Genomic DNA, 20,242 nt, shown 5'->3' with positions numbered 1-20,242 from the left:
AAAGAAAAGAAAAATAAATCAAGAATAATATTGGTGCCACTTTCACATTAATTTATTTTACAATCAGTATTAATAGGAGTAGTGATCTTAATTTAAATTCAAAATGAAATTTATATCAGAGTTGTTTGTAATGTTATTGTATAGTCATTCTTGTGTAGCACACATATTGTTTACACTGTAATGTAGGCTCAATGAAACAATAGACAATACAAAAATGAGATGCATTTTAGACACAAAAATAGCTACTGAGGCACTTGTGTATTCTTATTTGCTGTACCAGTTTCTGTATATGCCTAAAATGTCACTTGCAGATTGCTACTAATGACTTGTTAGCCTTAAAAGTCACCATTTGGAGGTGATAACCAGGCACAACCCTGCATTTCACATTCTGGCATATACACATGGCTTTGCATACATATGTGGCTGTTTGTCCCTGTCTCTTTTCTTCAACTCAGATGTGGATGTTTTCATGAGGATGGCAGCATTCTTGTATAGTACTTGTATTTCTGTTTGATGATACACTTTGGTCTCCCTTTTTGAAATTTGCTCTCAATGCAATACTTTGTAAATGAGGGAACATTACTGAAAGCAGTATTATGAAATGGGGACTGTGCATATAATTATTTGTAACCCCATAGGGAAAAAAAGAAGTTGTACAAGAATTAAGTTTATTGCTGATGAACAAGATGGGTGGGAGGTCAGTGGGGATACTGATGTAAAATGATCATTCCAATGTCCTGATTATGGGAGAAAATGTTTCTTAAAACGTTGTTGCTATGCATGTATATGGATGGAATTAAATTCCAGATCTGTTGGAAATTTTTATTTTGATGTGGTGTCATAATTAAACTTAAATCCTCAGGATAAACCAATGCTGTCTGGTCTTTCTTTTACATTTATCCTAATCATAACAGCTAATGTTTTCCATGGCAGTAAGCGCAGCACAGTCTCCCAAGAGAACGTAATGTTTTATTATTTACAAAATGCTAAATTAACGCGGTAAGCCACACTCATCTGTCTGTTATGTATAATATTAATGGACTCAACGTGAGTCCGTGAGCAGAGGTCTGAGTCTGGTTCGGAACTCTCCCCATAGCTGTAACATGGTGGAGTATTAACACAGAGCTGCGTGAAATAAAAAGTATAGGGTTGAGCAGTGACGTGTGACATTTACATTGATAAGGACTAATGTATTCATTTTTAGCACTTGCCAACCTGGTAAATGAAGTGAACCACCTCGCAGATGAGATTGGTTGAATCTTAAGACACTGCAGTTTTTTCATCAGACTGAATCCTCTCCAGTTATCGTCACCTACAACGTCTCCAACAAAACAGACCGCTGGAAAAACATGTTAAAACAGACCATCATTGGATTTTACCGGATAGAAAATTTAAAAGACTGAGAAAAAAAAAAAAAATTCTACATTTTTAGACGCTATTTTCAACATACTGAACAATTATTTTGCTGGGGTCTCATTGGAGTGTGGGTCATTCGCTCCGCCGTTTGGCTTGTCGTTGGTTGACTAGCTTCCTCAGGTGCTGGCTGATGGCAGATGGCTTCTTGTAGATCATTCGCCGGTCTGCTCCTTTTATGTGAATATGATTGGCTGATGGGTAGGAATCCTCCAGAAACTTCTTTTGAAGCTTAGCTACCATCTGGTGCAGGAAATAGATGATATTTTATGGGTTTTACACAATCAGTACCACAGCGTTGTTCTGCGACTGCGTATGTGATACACCAGAGTCGCAGTCCAAGAGCTGATAAAACAGCGTGGAGGCATGCAGACGCAGTAAAGACGCTCACCTGGTTCAGGTGTTCTGGTATTTCTTGGTCAAAACAATCTCCAGTGATCACGCTCACTGACGTCCTGCTGGAGAGGGGCTTAAACTTTGTGATGTCTCTTTAGAAAAACAAAGGTAAAGACAAAATGTAGTTTTTTTTTTCTCTTTTCATCTTCCATATTGAGAATGAGAAAGGCTGAAAAGTTAAAAATGCGAAATCTGGGTTTTTAAGCATGTTTCTCGTACCGTACTTGAGCAACACTTTCATTCAGAAAGTAATGCTCATCCACAGCACTGCTCTGATGGGCAGGGTTACTCAGTAAGTATTTCTAGAAGAGATAGAAACAGAGATTATTAAGGAACTTGGACTGATCTGTAGTACTTTTTTTGTTGTTTTTTTTTTTGTCCACAACGGAAACACTACGATTGTCCCTGTGAATGAAGTCATTTCACTGAAAATGTGTTACTGATGTGATTATATCAGAGATGGAACTGTTTTTGTTCCATTTTAACCTCCTGAGACCCAGAAAAAGTGAACATTCTTAGCTTTTTTACATTAAACAATTGCCTTGATTGGAAACCGCAAAATCCAACAGTTTTTTCAGATACATTTTTACAATTATTTTTATTTATTTTTTCATTTTTAATGGAACGTCCTTTGCAATGGACAGCATTTTTTAAGTAAAACTGTCAAACTTGTGTCCCCTACAGAGGACAAACATGCATCGCTGGGCCTCAGGAGGTTAAAAGGGAAAAACACTGAGATTAGAAGTTAAATGCACTTTCTTGGTTACAGAGTGTATACAGAACATGGGTAAACAGTTAATACACATTTCATTTTGTAGATAGAGGTGGAAAAATGGTTTTGGACACCCTATGTATTTATGATATATTGCATTAAGTCATATTGTTTCATTCTCCAAACCCACATGCTTCCTTCTGCACGTGCTCAGTTTAGGTCAAAACTGGATGTTTCAGAAGAAAATGAAACACATCCAGGACATGATGATGAAACTGTCAAGAATTTAGCTTCGTTATTTTTTTGTTAACAATAAACCAAAAAAATCATTTGCATTTGTTTGTGTCTGTGTGATGCAGCCACACCTTTTGAAACACAAAAGCAAATATTTCATGATAATATTTGAGAGTGAAATTTTAAGGGTGTCCAAAAACTTTTTTACACAGCTGTGTTAAAAAATAAAGCAAGACAGACTTTTGGAAGGTATTGGCATCTCTCAGGTAAAGACAGGAATAAATGTAGAACAGGGGTGTCAAACATATGGCCCGTGAGCCAAAACCGGCCTGTGAACGGGTCCAGTCTGGCCTGTGAGATTAATTTATGAAATGTAAACATTCCACTGAAGATATAAACAATCAGTGATGTCAAAATGTTAGTTCAGGGGTCACATACAGACCAATATGATCAGATCAGCAAAATATTAGCATAATAACCTAGAAATAATGACAACTACAAATTTTCTCTTTGTGTTATCATGAAAAAAGTAAAATTACATGAAAATATTTACATTTTCAAACTATCCTTTCACAATAAAATGTGAATAACCTGAACAAATACGAACAACCTGAAATGTGAGAAAAATAAGTGCAATTTTAACAATGTCACAGATCCACTGTCATCTGTAAATTGTGTTAATGATAAGCTGAGATGTAATATTGTTAAAATTGCTATTATAAGAAATTTCAGTTTGTACATGGTCATTCAGGTTATTCACATTTTCATAACATAATTTTACTTTAATTTCCCCAAAAAATATGAAGAATCTGAACAAATTTGAGCAACATGAGATGTGTTAAGAGAAGTAAGTGTAATTTTAACAATATTCTGCCTGTTATTAAATATTTTGTGTATTTGCAGATCCACTGTGATCTGTAAGTTGTAATGTACACGTGTAAATGATAAACTGAGACATAATATTGTTAAAATTCCACTTGTTTTTCTTAAGAAATGTTAGGTTGTTCATGTTATTTACATTTTTTTAAAAGATAGTTTGTAGATGTAAACATTTTCATAATGTAATTGTACTTTTTTCACACTAAAAACAAAGAGAAAAATTTGGAGTTGACATCATTTATAGGATATTATGCAATTTTTTCACTGATCCCATTGGAATGTTGGACTGAATACTACTGAAGCTCCACTCAGAATGTCTCAGTTATCCCCAAATTTCTCAAACACTGCATTACACAACGGCTAAAATTTACTTCGGGGGTCAAATGAGTGGCCATTTTTGTAAAAAAAAAAAAAAAAAAAAAAGTTGTAAGAAATGCATAGAACTGTGTTGAAATAATGCTAATACATTTGTGCACAGACTACTGATATTATTTGACAGTGGAAGCTCTATTTTCAGAAATATTGGATTTTGAATAGCACGTGTATGTGAAAACTTTTGCTGGTGGACGGACGTGACATTACCCATGATGCTCTGGTCAGTACCAGTACTTTATTAGGAATAAACTTGTATACTTACTATTGCTAATTCTCCTCTTATTCATAAATGTTAGTATTGTGGATCTAAAACAATAACAGCTGACACAAAAACACAAAATGTGTCAGTGGACAGATGTGACATGGTTGTTGTGGATCCCATCATACTGATGCTCAGCAGCCATGTCACCGTTTACACTAATGATCCCTGTGCAAAAACTAGGATCAGAATTATTTATTGTATAGTTTATCATCAGACTAAAGAGTAAATAATAATATAGAATTATTTCTTTATAAAAATGCTCATTATTAGAAAACTGTTGATTTAAACAGTGATGTGTGACATTCTTAATGTACGTATTGGCGTAACATAAGCAGGATGGATCAGCACCATACGCCATATTGCAACATGTAAAAACAAAACATGTGATACGTAGGATAGAATCTGGGAAGAAAAATTGGGGAATCTAAAAGAATAGAATATTTGTTTTTCAGGTAAATTCATTTAAAATATAACTTGGCCATTTGTGACATGAAAATATAGCATTAATTGTGATGAAATTGGACATTTTTGACCTGAAAACATAGTTCATAGTTCAACAGAACTGAAATCCTGTAAATTTGAATAACTTGCATTTACCAACACAAAGTTCCTTTGAGGATTCACTTAGATTGATTTCTTATGCACAAAGACATAAATAAGACCTCTAAGCAAATTTTAGCCGAGAAGTAAATAAGTCATTGATGGAAGTACATATAGAAATGCAGAATTCATTGATGGCTTGTTCCTTTAAGGCGGTAACAATGGCGTGGAGCTGGTGTCCTGCACATTCATGAGGCGGCTCCGGGCAGAACAGATATCACATCTCCGATCTCGGGCCTGCTTCTTTGATTCTTCAGCTCAGAGCGAAAAAAAGTTCAGCAGTTTACTCCAACATATGCGAATTCTTAAATTGAGCAAAATTCCGCCTTTAACCCATACGTGATGAGACCAGATAGACATTAACATAGAATCAAACATTTCTGATTCAGTTCAATTAAGCAGTGGTTACAGAACATGCCCTTGAGAAATGGACTGCATGCTCTATTGAGTTCGGTGGCTTGTGTGTGTGTGTGCGTGTGTGTGTGTGTGTGTGTGTGTGCATGTGTGTGCGTGTGTGTGTGTGTGTGTGTGTGTGCACGTTCTAACCTTCACTAGCCTGTCTACAAAACCTTTCTCTGTCCTTGGAGAATTCAAGCACAATGATGTCCTTATCTCCTTGGCAACAACTGTAATACTTGAAAAGCTGAAATAGGTCCCTCATCACTACTGCCATCAAATCGTGGGTGGCTGGCAGCGGCGAACAAGGCGTCTTAACGAACCGCTCACATTCAACCTCGAGCAGGCATCGCTGCGTCGTAAACACAGCTGCAGAAAACATTTAATTCCGAACAGATGTTGGAAATGTTAACTGAGTGTTCACAGAGGGCAGCTAAAGTGAGAGAAATAAAGATTTGCGCATAAGGACTGAAGGGTGTAAATACAATAAATGACTGAATTAGCGTCTGTGCTGTAATCTTTCTGTCTCTTTTTGCAACCTTTGAGTGTCAGAAGGTGAGAAACATTCCCCATACTACCATAGATATTGGTTGTTGTTCATCCCTGGAATCTATTACTACCCCCTGTGTCTAGGATGTATTTTTATGGTAAATAAAAATGACTACAGGACTTCATGACAGGCTGAAGTGTCTGCCACTGGACGTGATTCACAGCAGATCTTAATACGGACACATACAAAATAAAAAAAAAATAAAAAAAAAAAAACTCATCTGCAATACACGGGGAAAAGCTTGTAGCTTATATTAACAGCTTATTCCTCAGGAACTGTATGACCTGTCAAAAGGCTGAGTTTACAATATAGCAGGCATCACAAGATACAGTGCATTTGCGGTGTCATGTCGGCTCAGAGAACCGGCTCAATTTTCATTTATTTAAAAATGACGTCTGCTGTCATCTCGTGCCAAATTCAGCGACTGGCAATATGAAAACAAATATTCCTGCAATCATCATCCACTCATATCTCCTGTGAGCAACAGACCTGATTATTCTCACACTAGCACCATCCTGTGGCTGCAGAGGAAAGATGGGAGAAATGCAAGTGAAATGGCTCAAAGTAAAGGTTTTGGTCTTTTTTTTTTTTTTCATATTTAGGAGAAGAAAAGACTATAAGAACTACAAGCATTGGGAATTCAGGTGTTTCTTTTCTAACAGGGGTTAATAATGACCATCATAATATAGTTTTATAGTGCGATAAATATCATCGCATTGGTTAGTTTGGTTTAAATTTTTAATTTAGTTTGGATTTTACTTTTTTTTTTTTTTATCCACGAGTAGGATTTTAAATGTTCCGCCTCTAAATTTCTCAAATATTTTCCAAGCTCTGACTGTAAATACTCATTTTCTAAAACAAATAACCATCTACTTTTTTCACATCTCTTTGAGGAAGAAAAATCTCCCATGAAACTTTAAGGAAATATTGGTTTTTGTAAACCATATGGGCAAAAATACTGGGACACATCATGGCTACAGCTCGTCCTGTTCATGCCGATTTGACAAATACACTTGAGTTGAACATGTCCGAATACTTTTGTCCGTACAGTGCACGTTGAAAATCTGTTTTCGTGTGTGAATTTTTAGAATCATCACTTATTTGTCTCCAAATCAGCTCTGACTTGTAGTGTCTTTCCACTGTGACACAAAATCATGTGATGTTCTTGTTTTTTTAGCCCATGCTTCGTTGAAGTGTATGTGTGTGTGTGTATGTGTGTGTGTGCTTGTGTGTGTGCACGAGCCTGACCTGGCGTTGGATGACCTCCTCGGAGACATTTTCGCCTCTGATAGTCGGTTCAATCGCCCCCAGAATAATCAGCATGCGACTCAGCCCTGTAGCGGCTGAAAACTGCCTGGCTTGGAGCGATGGCAACAGCTTCCCATACCTTAACACACACACAGAATACACACACATCAAACTTTGGTAGCAGACCAACTCGCACTAGCATTAATTAATCACAGACATATAAATAGCATACAGCAATTTAACATTATTTCATATTTTCTTGTCAAAAGAGCACACAAACATGAGAATCAAGCAGATGTTAGGTTTCTGACTGTGTCACTAGTTAGCCCTGTTTGTCTGTTTGGTACTTTACGTTACTTTATTAGATGTTTCTCGCTGAAAATAATCATCTGCTGCTGCTGGGAGGAAAGATGATGACAGTATATGAGAGATAAAATCTAAATAATGCACTAAAAGAGAATCAAATGCATTAGAAATGAGGAAGTCTACACATTCAACACCTTGTATTTGCAGACTTGGTTTTCGCTCGTCTTTTATCTGAGTGTGTAACTAGCATAAAAATGTAAAATGCATGGGTTTTTTATTAAATTTGGTGGGTACACTGACTCCCCTCTCTGGTGCATTTCATTCTTAATTCAAAACTTGGTCTCAGCTAAATGACAAACTCATCTGATCCGCTGTTAAAGTATTGATCATCGCTGCATCACTGAGTCTGGCTTTTTTCCACAAATTCAAAAACACTGAAAAAGAACAAAATAGTCTTTATGACATTCTCACCAGCAATTCTTCAGCATAAATATAGAGCAGGAGTGTCAAACATATGACCCCGGGACCAAAACCGGCCCGCCAAAAGGTCCAATCTGGCCCATGGGATTAATTGATTAACTTGTGAAATGCAAAAATTACTGCTGGTTTTCTTGAAAATCATTTTATTTCAGGTTCCATGTACAGACTAATTCAATCTCACATGGGTCAGACTAGTAAAATACTGCCATAATCACCTATAAATAGTGACAACTCCAAATTTTTTTCTTTGTTTTGGCATAAAATAAAGCAAAATTACATGAAAGTATTTACACTTATAAACTGTCCTTTCCCAAAAAATGTGAATAACCTGAATAAATATTAACAACCTGAAATTTCTTAGGACAAATAAGCGCAATTTTAACAATATTCTGCCTGTTACTAAATGCTTTGTGTATTTGTAGAACCACTGTAATGTGCAAATTGTAATGCACATGTGTAAATGATAAACTGAGGCAGAATATTGTTAAAATTGCACTTATTTTTGTCAGATTTTTCATGTTATTTACAGTTTTTTAAAGAAGAATTAGCAGATGTACACATTTTCATAACTTAATTTTACTTTTCTCACTCTGAAACATAGGGAAAAGTTTGTCATTTACATAATTTATAGGTTATTATGTTATTATTTTACTGGTCGGACTTATCTGAGCTTACATTGAGCTGAATGTGTACCCCTGAACTAAACTGAGCTCGACGTCCCTGATATAGAGTTTATAATGATACGAACGATACAAGCAGAGTTACACATGAATATTTGCTCTCCCTGAGTCTTTTTTCCAACCCGCAATCTCAAACTTTTTCTCCTCGAAAACATTTGCCTGGGGAATGAGAAATACTCTTTTTTTGGCAGATGAGAGAAGAAGAGCTCTGGGATTTTGTAACTCAGGAGGCCCAATCGGTCTCGGCTCACTGGTGCTCTGAATTGCCTGGTCTCAGCCTGTGGAGCCCAATCAATAGTGCAGCGCGCCTGCTGCCGCCATCGCCGCACGCCGCCGCCTGCCCCGACACGAAGCCAACACAGTGTAGATGAGCCCCGGCTCACCACGACACGCCGCCTGTCTCAAAGCGTCTCGCTGCAGATCTGGGCATGACATATAACCCAGGAGCCTCATATCTTATCTGCGTTCCTTTGTACAGTGGTTGACAAAGTGTGGGTCGTAAAAGTCATCGATAACCATCAATAACTATTAGTTGCTATTGACCTAAAAAGCTTTCACGGGGCGTATACAGAGGTGGGGTTTAAGCACCGCAGCTAATAATCGTATCATTATTGTCAATTACTGTCAAATGCATCGATAAGTCGTTGAAAGGACGTAAAACACTGTCAAACGTAGATCATAATCATCTGAGCACAAAGCAACGTCTTAATATTTTCCAATATTACAGGTGTATTTACAACTACAAATAATTATTCAAGGTTGGAAATTTAATCCAGTGGTTTTCAATCTTTTCCGTCTGGCCTCCCTTTGGAGGACAAACAATCTGCAGCCCCCCCTCAACCCCAACAACACTGTAAGTGTGGTGCAATTATAACTTTTATTGAAAGAAACATTAATATCATATCAATACTTTTTGCTTTTCCTTGAATAATTTGTTGTGCAAATTAAAAATAACTTAGATTTTTGCCTGAATAATACAAATAAACTCAACCAGACTTCTCCCTGTGACAATATTTTTCCAAATAAAAATAGGAAATGTGCAATTATCTTACAAATATGAGAATAAAGTTAGTTTTTCTGAACAACAAACACATTTTGGTAACAAAGATGAACATTTTAACAGTATCAGTGGGTCAGTGAGCCCATTTTCATTGCACATCTCAGAACATTAAAGTGCAAACTGTACAAACTGTAAAAAAAACAGAAACATGTCACATTTTTCTTTTCCAGTCCAATTCTTGTCCATTGTCCAAACCTAAAGTCTTTGTCTAATCCAGTGACATATCACCATGGGAGTAGATTTGGTCGTTGTACATCCCTAAAATGAGTCCAGGGTGCTCCAACACTAAAACATTAGTTCCACCTGATACATGTTCTAACCTGGAAAAAAAAAAAACACCCAGCAGTGATCCCATGACCCCCCTGACAAGCCTTCACCAACCTCACAGTTTGAGGTTTGAGAAACACAGATCTAATCGATCAATCCTATCAGTATTAGTCATCTCCTAGTCTATTGGTGGTTTCATTTTGGGTTCTGCAGGACTGGGTGGAGACTCTGGTTCTGACCAACTTCCTGTTTGGAAATTAAGCATCTGGAAAACCAGGAAGAACCAGCAGATAGAGTTGGGCTGATGTAGAGCAGCATCTATGGAGTTAAACAAACTGGAAGGGAATTAAACAGGTAACGGTGGTTTATTGAGCCGTCATTTTTAATGTATTATTACAACTTTTATTTAACCCATAAAGACCCAAACAGCCACTGGAGACCAAAACCATCTACTGATCTAAATGTTTAAGAAGTTCTGATCCACTAATCCTATCAATCAATGTAAATAATTGGTGTAAAATACAGTTTATTCATCTTTTCATGGCCCTCAGATATGACCTATTTGAACGTTCAGAGGCTCTGTAGTTACCGTGGAAACACCGTCATCTTCTACAGCATTGATTCACCAGTAAAACCCATGGAGTTGGATCAGTGACAGTGGATGGAGGTGCTTTTTACATTCAGTTATTGATATCCTTGCTGAAAAAGTCACTTTTTCTTGACTTTTCTCAGTTTTTAACACAATAACTCTCAACTTCAATCTGAGCTTTTCTGAACATCTACATGATCAGTTGGTTAGTGGTGGTAATAGCATGTGTTCTTGGAAAAAGTACAAATTTTAAAGGAATTACTTTCAGAATATGGGAATTCTTTTGTGAAGACACATGCTGAGTTGTCCTCTATTATTAATTTTTGCTTTTATTGTCAGTGAATTCCCATATTCTGAGATGAATTCCTTTAAAATGTATAATGTCTCTAGGAATACTTGCTATTACCACCATTAATCCATGGATCATATAGATCAGGGGTGTCAAACTCATTTTAGTTCAGGGGCCACATACAGCCTAAAATGATGCAAAGTGGGCCAGACCAGTAAAATAATACAAATAATAGGATAATAACTTTTGAGTGAAAAAAGTAAATTCCATAATGAAAATGTTTACATCTCCGAATTGTACTTGAACATAACATGAACAAACATGAACAACCTGAAAATTCTTTAGTAAAATAAGTGCGATGTTAACAACATTATGCCTCAGTTTATCATTTATAAATGTGAATCACAACTTAGAGATCACAGTGGATCTACAAATACACAAAACATTAAATAACAGTGAGAATGTTATTAAAATTCCACATACTTCTCTTAAGACATTTCAGATATTCACATTTTTTGTAAAAGGATAGTCATTTTTGTGCAATTTTACTTCTTTTTACACTACAACAAAGAAACAAATTTACAGTTTTCATTATTTATTGGTTATTAAGACAGTATTTTACTGGTCTGATCCACTTTAGACTGAAATGACCTAAAATGATTTTAACATCCTTGATTGTTAATATCTTCAGTGTAATTTTTGCATTTCACAAATTCATCCCAGGGGCCGGATTGAACCCTTTGGCGGGCCGGATTTGACCCCCGGGCCGCATGTTTGACACCTGTGATATAGATGGTCATAAAAGCTCAGGTTAAAGTTGAGAGTTATTTTATCAAAAACTGGGAAAAGTCAAGAAAAAGTGACTTTTACTGTAAAGATATCAATAACTGAATGTAAAAACAAGGGTCTCCATCCACAGTCATTGATCCAACTCCATGGGTTTTACTGATGAATCAATGTTGTAGAAGACAACTGTGTTTCCACGGTAACTACAGAGCCTCTGAATGTCTGAATGGGTCATATCTGATGACCATGAAAATATGATAAACTGCATTTTACACCTATTATTTACATGCATTGATAGGTTTAGTGGTTCAGAACTTATTAAACATTTTAGATCAGTAGATGGTTTTGGCTGCCAGTGACTGTTTGAGTCTTTATGGGTTAAATAAAAGTTATAATATTGTAGGGAGAGGGGGTGGGATTAAATAAGTTATACTTCTTCCCACCCCTTTTCAGGCATGTAAATGAAATTATTGTGCTTTTCTTCTGACTAAGATTGTTATGATTCTTGATATTTGTATTATTATGTATGTTTTGCAAGTGCATACATGTTAAATTTCATTGCATGTTCGGAATAAATCACTAAATCACTAAATAATGACACTGGTCAACAACAAATTTATTGTGTAAATTTTTTCAGCTGATTTAGGATAATTTTGGTGTGCTGAATCCAAAAATCACATTAATTTTGCTCAATCAGGTCAACTTTCTTAACTATGCTACATATTGGCTTTTTAACATTTTTGCTTACATTTATGGGCATTTTCACATCATATGATACAAAATTCTTTCATATTTCTTGCAATAAACGAGTTCTGAAGATTTGACTTTTGCCAATTTATGATTAATGTTTTTTTTAATATTACAGGTGAATGAAATGGCTTCGACAAGAAGATCTTGCAAAAATAAGCCTGACGTATTCTGCTACATCTGCGGTGAATACACCATTATACCTAACAGGAATCCTGTTAGAAATTATTTTTTTTCTCTCAAAACCTATTTTGGGTGAGAACTATATAAAAAAAAATCAGCTGATAAAGTCACAAAAATGTAATCAATTTTGTGAGAAGATCAAATTTTTCAAAATCAAATTAGCAAAAAAACCTGACCTGATTGAGAAAAACAGATGCCATTTTTGGATTTAGCGGTGCAAAATGGTCCTAATTCAGTTGAAAAAACCTAGACAACTTGCAAAAAACCTTTCTTTGTAACCCAGTGTAATACATTAAAAATGACAGATCAATAAACCACCTTTAACTGTTTAATTCCCTTCCAATTCATCTAACTATAGATTCTGCTCTACAGGGTGGGGAAGCAAATTTTACAATATTTTGAGGCAGGGATTGAAAGACAGTGTATGACCAATTAGTTTATTGAAAGTCATGAGAATTTATTTGCCACAAGAAAATTGACATAATAGAAAATGTTTTTATTCTATGTGTCCTCCTTCTTTCTAAATAACTGCCTTCACACACTTCCTGAAACTTGCGCAAGTGTTCCTCAAATATTCGGGTGACAACTTCTCCCATTCTTCTTTAATAGTATCTTCCAGACTTTCTCGTAATAGTTTTGCTCATAGTCATTCTCTTCTTTCCATTATAAACAGTCTTTATGGACACTCCAACTATTTTTGAAATCTCCTTTGGTGTGACGAGTGCATTCAGCAAATCACACACTCTTCGACGTTTGCTTTCCTGATTACTCATATGGGCAAAAGTTTCTGAAAAGGTATGGATAATAGTGTTAGGTATGATTATGACATCAATATATGTTTGGTTTCAAAACAATTGACGTTATGCCTGCTGAGAAAAAACAACTAAATGTTCATTGTCAATTTTGCTTCCCCACCCTGTACATCAGTCCAACTCCATCTGCTGGTTCTTTCTTTCCAGATGCTTAATTTCTAAACACAATATTGACCAGAAGCAGAATCTTCATTTCCTATCTGTAGATATAGGTGGAAATATGAGTAAATATTGGATTAAAAGTCAAACTGTATCAGTGCTAATAAACAGAAGGTGTAACTTTACGTTCAGTCAGTGTCATAGCAGACTGTATTTCCTAATAGTCCGTTTTCAGCGCTGCTTCACTGACATTATGCGCCTTATATCAGACCTACATCATAAATAAGTGCTTATCATGTGTAAAATAAGCCTTTTCTGTTGCCCCTGTAGCGTTCAGCGTTTATCAAAGCATCGTCCTGGATTCAGCTCTTCCTTTCCTTCCTTCGTTTCCTATCTGTGTCTACTGTCACTATCAGAATAAAGCCAAAACACACACACCAAATACTCCATTTCACCTGTTATTGATATGGCGTGTTTCCACCCAAAGAATATCAAGCTCTGGCAAACCATGTCAGCTCTGATTGGTCAGATAAGGCTGACAGAAAAAAAAAAAAAACAGCGGAGACAGGTTTTTCAGCCACGTAAAGATAACATATCTGCCATATTCACGTAGGAGAAACGATACGTACGGGTCAATAATAGATACAGGCAGAGGAGGGCGGAAGAAACAAGTTGACTGTTCTAATTTCAGTCTTCGTAGACAGGGAAAACTTTCTGAATCAGACCTCCGGAGAGTGACGTTTTGACATTTTCATCTTCCTTGCCACAGTTTTCCCGCCCTGAAGTCATTCTGGCACCTTAATTTAGAACTGACTTTTCGACCTGCCTCTTAAGGGACTTCTCCATCTCTGCACTTTTTCCACCTGTCACCCTTTTCTTACACCTTGATTCCAAAAATAAAAAAAATTTAAAAAAGAAGAAAAAATAAAAATAAAAAAAATACTCCGCCCCCTTTGCTCAAATCTGGTCAAATCATTCCTGGGTCTGGCATTGAACATTATTTCAAGGATTCTCCAGCCACCTGTCCTATTCCCTCCTCTTTTTTCCATTTTTAATTCTGCCCCGGAGTGAGGATTATGCGAAGCAAGGCATGCGTGTCAAAGGGAAATTTAGTGGGTAAAGACAGCCAAGATTGGCGGGATGAATTAAACAGATAACGGGAGGAGACGAAGTGGGGGAACCATGTAGAGCAAAACGCCTCACCGATGTTGGTCATTTCAGAGGGGCTCTTTTTTTTTTCTCCCCACAGGAGCGAGGAGGCAATATCTAAATTAATAAAGTGATGAAATGAGTTTGTGCCGTGGACTTTCTGCTGTTTGACTTTCCCATCTGGATTAGTGCAGGCTGAATGGACGCTCTGTTACTTTTGTTACAACTGCGCAATTCACTGTCGGAATTTGGCCCTGTAGTGATAAGGCTCCCCTCCTCCTCCTCATTACCATCTCATTCCATATGCAGGGCCTCTGTTACCTGAGAGCCTGCTCACACACAAAACACGAACTATTACACGAGCTTCTGCCAACTATTACAATGAGCAGAGAACATTTAAACACAGACTATTACACGAGGCTCAACTAACTATTACACCAAAGGACCGTTTCTTAAAAAACTTGTAAAGCGAGCGCTTCCTCAGACTATTACAACAAGAAGAGACGTGGACAGGTACAATGATGAGGCCTCAAGCTCTCGTGAAGGACAATTACACCGTGAAGTGCATGGAAAAACCTGCAGTTTCAGTGAGTTTTATACTGATTCGGATACAGAATGGGGAAAAACTGTAAACAAAGAATGAAAAAAATGAATTATTTTACATATTATATCACTTAGTAATGGAGTTTTACACCAGAGCAACTTTATATAAGAAAATTAGCTACTAAAACAGAGCTGAAATTCAGAAAAAAGCCCCAAGATAAAGAGATTATTCATCTATAGTCAGATATTTAGTGGTCAGCTGGATTCTATGGAAAAACCCACAGTTTCAGTGAGTTTTATACTGATTTGGATACAGAATGAGGAAAAAATGTAAACAATGACAGAAAAAAATGAATTATTTTACATATTATATCACGCAGTAATGGAGTTTTACACCACAGCAACATTATATAAGAAAATCAGGTACCAAAACAGAGCTGAAATTAAGAAAAAAGCCCCAAAATACAGGGATTAATCTTCTATAGTCAGATATATTGTGTTCAGCTGGACTGCATGGAAAAACCCACAGTTTCAGTGAGTTTTATAGTGATTCGGATAAAGACTGTGGAAAAACTGTAAACAAAGAATGAAAAAAAATGAATTATTTTACATATTATATCACTAAGTAATGGAGTTTTACACCAGAGCAACATTATATAAGAAAATCAGGTACCAAAACAGAGCTGAAATTAAGAAAAAAGCCCCAAAACACACGGATTAATCAGCTATAGTCAGATATTCAGTGGTCAGATGGACTGTATGGAAAAACCCAGTTTCAGTGAGTTTTATACTGATTCAGATACAGAATGGGGAAAAACTGTAAACAAAGAATGAAAAAAAAAAGAATTATTTTACATATTATATCATTTAGTAATGGAGTTTTACACCAGAGCAACTTTATATAAGAAAATTAGCTACTAAAACAGAGCTGAAATTCAGAAAAAAGCCCCAAGATAAAGAGATTATTCATCTATAGTCAGATATTCAGTGGTCAGCTGGATTCTATGGAAAAACCCACAGTTTCAGTGAGTTTTATACTGATTTGGATACAGAATGAGGAAAAACTGTAAACAATGACAGAAAAAAAATGAATTATTTTACATATTATATCACGCAGTAATGGAGTTTTACACCACAGCAACATTATATAAGAAAATCAGGTACCAAAACAGAGCTGAAATTAAGGAAAAAGCCCCAAAATACAGGGATTAATCTTCTATAGTCAGATATATTGTGTTCAGCTGGACTGCATGGAAAAACCCACAGTTTCAGTGAGTTTTATAGTGATTCGGATAAAGACTGTGGAAAAACTGTAAACAAAGAATGAAAAAAAATGAATTATTTTACATATTATATCACTAAGTAATGGAGTTTTACACCAGAGCAACTTTATATAAGAAAATCAGGTACCAAAACAGAGCTGAAATTAAGAAAAAAGCCCCAAAACACAGGGATTAATCAGCTATAGTCAGATATTCAGTGGTCACATGGACTGTATGGAAAAACCCAGTTTCAGTGAGTTTTATACTGATTCAGATACAGAATGGGGAAAAACTGTAAACAAAGAATGAAAAAAATGAATTATTTTACATATTATATCACTTAGTAATGGAGTTTTACACCAGAACAACTTTATATAAGAAAATTAGCTACTAAAACAGAGCTGAAATTCAGAAAAAAGCCCCAAGATAAAGAGATTATTCATCTATAGTCAGATATTCAGTGGTCAGCTGGATTCTATGGAAAAACCCACAGTTTCAGTGAGTTTTATACTGATTTGGATACAGAATGAGGAAAAACTGTAAACAATGACAGAAAAAAATGAATTATTTTACATATTATATCACGCAGTAATGGAGTTTTACACCACAGCAACATTATATAAGAAAATCAGGTACCAAAACAGAGCTGAAATTAAGGAAAAAGCCCCAAAATACAGGGATTAATCTTCTATAGTCAGATATATTGTGTTCAGCTGGACTGCATGGAAAAACCCACAGTTTCAGTGAGTTTTATAGTGATTCGGATAAAGACTGTGGAAAAACTGTAAACAAAGAATGAAAAAAAATGAATTATTTTACATATTATATCACTAAGTAATGGAGTTTTACACCAGAGCAACATTATATAAGAAAATCAGGTACCAAAACAGAGCTGAAATTAAGAAAAAAGCCCCAAAACACACGGATTAATCAGCTATAGTCAGATATTCAGTGGTCAGATGGACTGTATGGAAAAACCCAGTTTCAGTGAGTTTTATACTGATTCAGATACAGAATGGGGAAAAACTGTAAACAAAGAATGAAAAAAAAAAGAATTATTTTACATATTATATCATTTAGTAATGGAGTTTTACACCAGAGCAACTTTATATAAGAAAATTAGCTACTAAAACAGAGCTGAAATTCAGAAAAAAGCCCCAAGATAAAGAGATTATTCATCTATAGTCAGATATTCAGTGTTCAGCGGGACTGTATGGAAAAACCTACAGTTTCAGTGAGTTTTATACTGATTTGGATACAGAATGAGGAAAAACTGTAAACAATGACAGAAAAAAATGAATTATTTTACATATTATATCACACAGTAATGGAGTTTTACACCAGAGCAACATTATATAAGAAAATCAGGTACCAAAACAGAGCTGAAATTAAGAAAAAAGCCTCAAGATAAAGAGATTAATCTTCTATAGTCAGATATTCAGTGTTCAGCGGGACTGTATGGAAAAACCCACAGTTTTAGTGAGTTTTACAGATTTGGATACAAAATGTGAAAAAACTGTAAACAAAAAATGAAAAAAAATTATTAGTTTACATATTGTATCACTCCATAATGGAGTTTTACACCGGAACAATATTATATAAGAAAAAGCTCCAAAATACAGGGATCAATCATCTATTGTCAGATATTCAGTGGTCAGCTGGACTGTATGGAAAAACCCAGTTTCAGTGAATTTTAAACTGATTTGGATACAGAATGAGGAAAAACTGTAAACAAAGACAGAAAAAAAATGAATTCTTTTACAACAAAATTTATTATTTTACATATTGTATCACTCCGTAATGGAGTTTTACACCGGAACAATATTATATGAGAAAATCAGGTACCAAACAGCTCAAATTAAAAAAAAAAAAAAAAAAAAAAAAAAAAGCCTAAATAGAGGGATTCATCGTCTATAGTCTGATATTCAATGTTCAGCTGGACTGCATGGAAAAGCCCACAGTTTCAGTGAGTTTTAGATAGATTTGGATACAGAGTGAGGAAAAACTGTAAACAAACAATAAAAAAAAAAGAATATTTTTACATATTGTATCATTCAGTAATGGAGTTTTACACCAGAGCAACTTTATATAAGAAACTCAGGTACCAATATAGAGCTGGAAATAAGAAAAAAGCCCCAAGATAAAGAGATTAACCATCTATAGTCGCATATTCAGTGTTCAACTGGACTCTATGGAAAAACCCGCAGTTTCAGTGAGTTTTATACTGATTTGGAAACAAAATGTGGAAAAACTGTAAACAAAGAATGAAAAAAAATTATTATTTTACATATTATATCACTCAGTAATGTAGTTTTACACCAGAGCAACATTCATAGTTGATTATTAGGTTGCAAAACAGACCTGAAATTAAGTAAAAGCCTAAAGATAAAGGGATTCATCATCTATATTCTGATTCCGATGGTCAGCTGGACTTTATTTTCACTGTCATGTCACCCTAATAGTGCCAATCATTCTTGAGCTTTATATTGTTCTTCAGCATTTATATATTACTATCTAATGATGTCAAACAAACCGCACTTTGCTAAATATGTCATGTTTCCAGTACGACTACATATAGATTTAAGATGCATCAACCTTAGCATTAGAAAAACAGTGTCAACACTATATACTGCTATATTTCACAGATACAAACAATCCTACCTTTAACATGGGGATACATTTTATTTTGAATTTGTTATTCATTTGGAATCAAGTGTATTTTTTCATAAAGACCAATAATATGACTAGTTTAAACCTGAAATTCATACACTACCAGTCAAAAGTTTGGACTCACCTGTTTTTTTTTCTTTATTTTCATGACTATTTACATTGTACAGGGTGGGGAAGCAAAATTTACAATGAACATTTAGTTGTTTTTTCTCAGCAGGCACTATGTCAATTGTTTTGAAACCAAACATATATTGATGTCATAATCATACCTAACACTATTATCCATACCTTTTCAGAAACTTTTGCCCATATGAGTAATCAGGAAAGCAAACGTCGAAGAGTGTGTGATTTGCTGAATGCACTCGTCACACCAAAGGAGATTTCAAAAATAGTTGGAGTGTCCATAAAGACTGTTTATAATGGAAAGAAGAGAATGACTATGAGCAAAACTATTACGAGAAAGTCTGGAAGATACTATTAAAGAAGAATGGGAGAAGTTGTCACCCGAATATTTGAGGAACACTTGCGCAAGTTTCAGGAAGCGTGTGAAGGCAGTTATTGAGAAAGAAGGAGGACACATAGAATAAAAACATTTTGTATTATGTCAATTTTCTTGTGGCAAATAAATTCTCATGACTTTCAATAAACTAATTGGTCATACACTGTCCTTCAATCCCTACCTCAAAATATTGTAAATTTTGCTTCCCCACCCTGTAGATTCTCACTGAAGGCATCAAAACTATGAATGAACACATATGAAATTATGTAGTTTGAAAAAGCGTGACATAACTCAAAGCATGTTTTACATTTTAGATTCTTCAAAATAGCCACATTTTGCTTTTATTACTGCTTTGCACATTCTTGGCATTCTCTGGATGAGCTTCATGAGGTAGTCACCTGAAATGTTTTCCAAAAGTCTTGAAGGAGTTCGCAGTGATGCTGAGCACTTGTTGGCCATCTGTGGTCCATCTCATACCATTTAAATGAGAAGGTGAGTCCAAACTTTTGACTGGTAGTGTACATCCAATTGCAAGTAAGCTTTCATTTTAATGGTAAAAAAAAAAATCTAGGTGCAATATTACCACCGACCACAAGGTGTCACTCTTGTACCATAGCCAGCATCAGGCCAAGTCCAGCATCCCCTGTCCACTCCCAGCATGCCTCCCTGCATCAATACTATAGATTACACCGGGGTAAGTACACAGGGGCCACGGCAGCCCTGCTTCATTAGTGGAGCGTAACAGCAATAGTTACG

General features: G+C 35.6%; 1 protein-coding gene across 2 annotated transcripts in view; it reads right to left on the bottom strand.

Annotated features, from left to right (window-relative positions):
* Window positions 1-34: 34 nt before the first annotated feature.
* Window positions 35-20,242, bottom strand: part of LOC115435885 (uncharacterized) — a 39,927-nt gene continuing 19,719 nt past the window's right edge. For both annotated transcript variants that reach the window (XM_030158495.1, XM_030158496.1), the window contains exons 8-11: window positions 7,066-7,204; window positions 2,029-2,111; window positions 1,805-1,901; window positions 35-1,656 (exon numbers count right to left, since the gene is read on the bottom strand). In XM_030158495.1, the coding sequence (XP_030014355.1) occupies window positions 1,489-1,656; window positions 1,805-1,901; window positions 2,029-2,111; window positions 7,066-7,204 (487 nt within the window). In that variant the 3' untranslated portion in view covers window positions 35-1,488. The remainder of the gene's footprint in view (window positions 1,657-1,804; window positions 1,902-2,028; window positions 2,112-7,065; window positions 7,205-20,242) is intronic.

This window comes from Sphaeramia orbicularis, chromosome 16, assembly GCF_902148855.1.
Source record: "Sphaeramia orbicularis chromosome 16, fSphaOr1.1, whole genome shotgun sequence".
In the NCBI taxonomy this organism is placed as follows: Eukaryota; Metazoa; Chordata; class Actinopteri; order Kurtiformes; family Apogonidae; genus Sphaeramia; species Sphaeramia orbicularis.
This window is presented reverse-complemented; position numbering and strand designations above follow the sequence as displayed.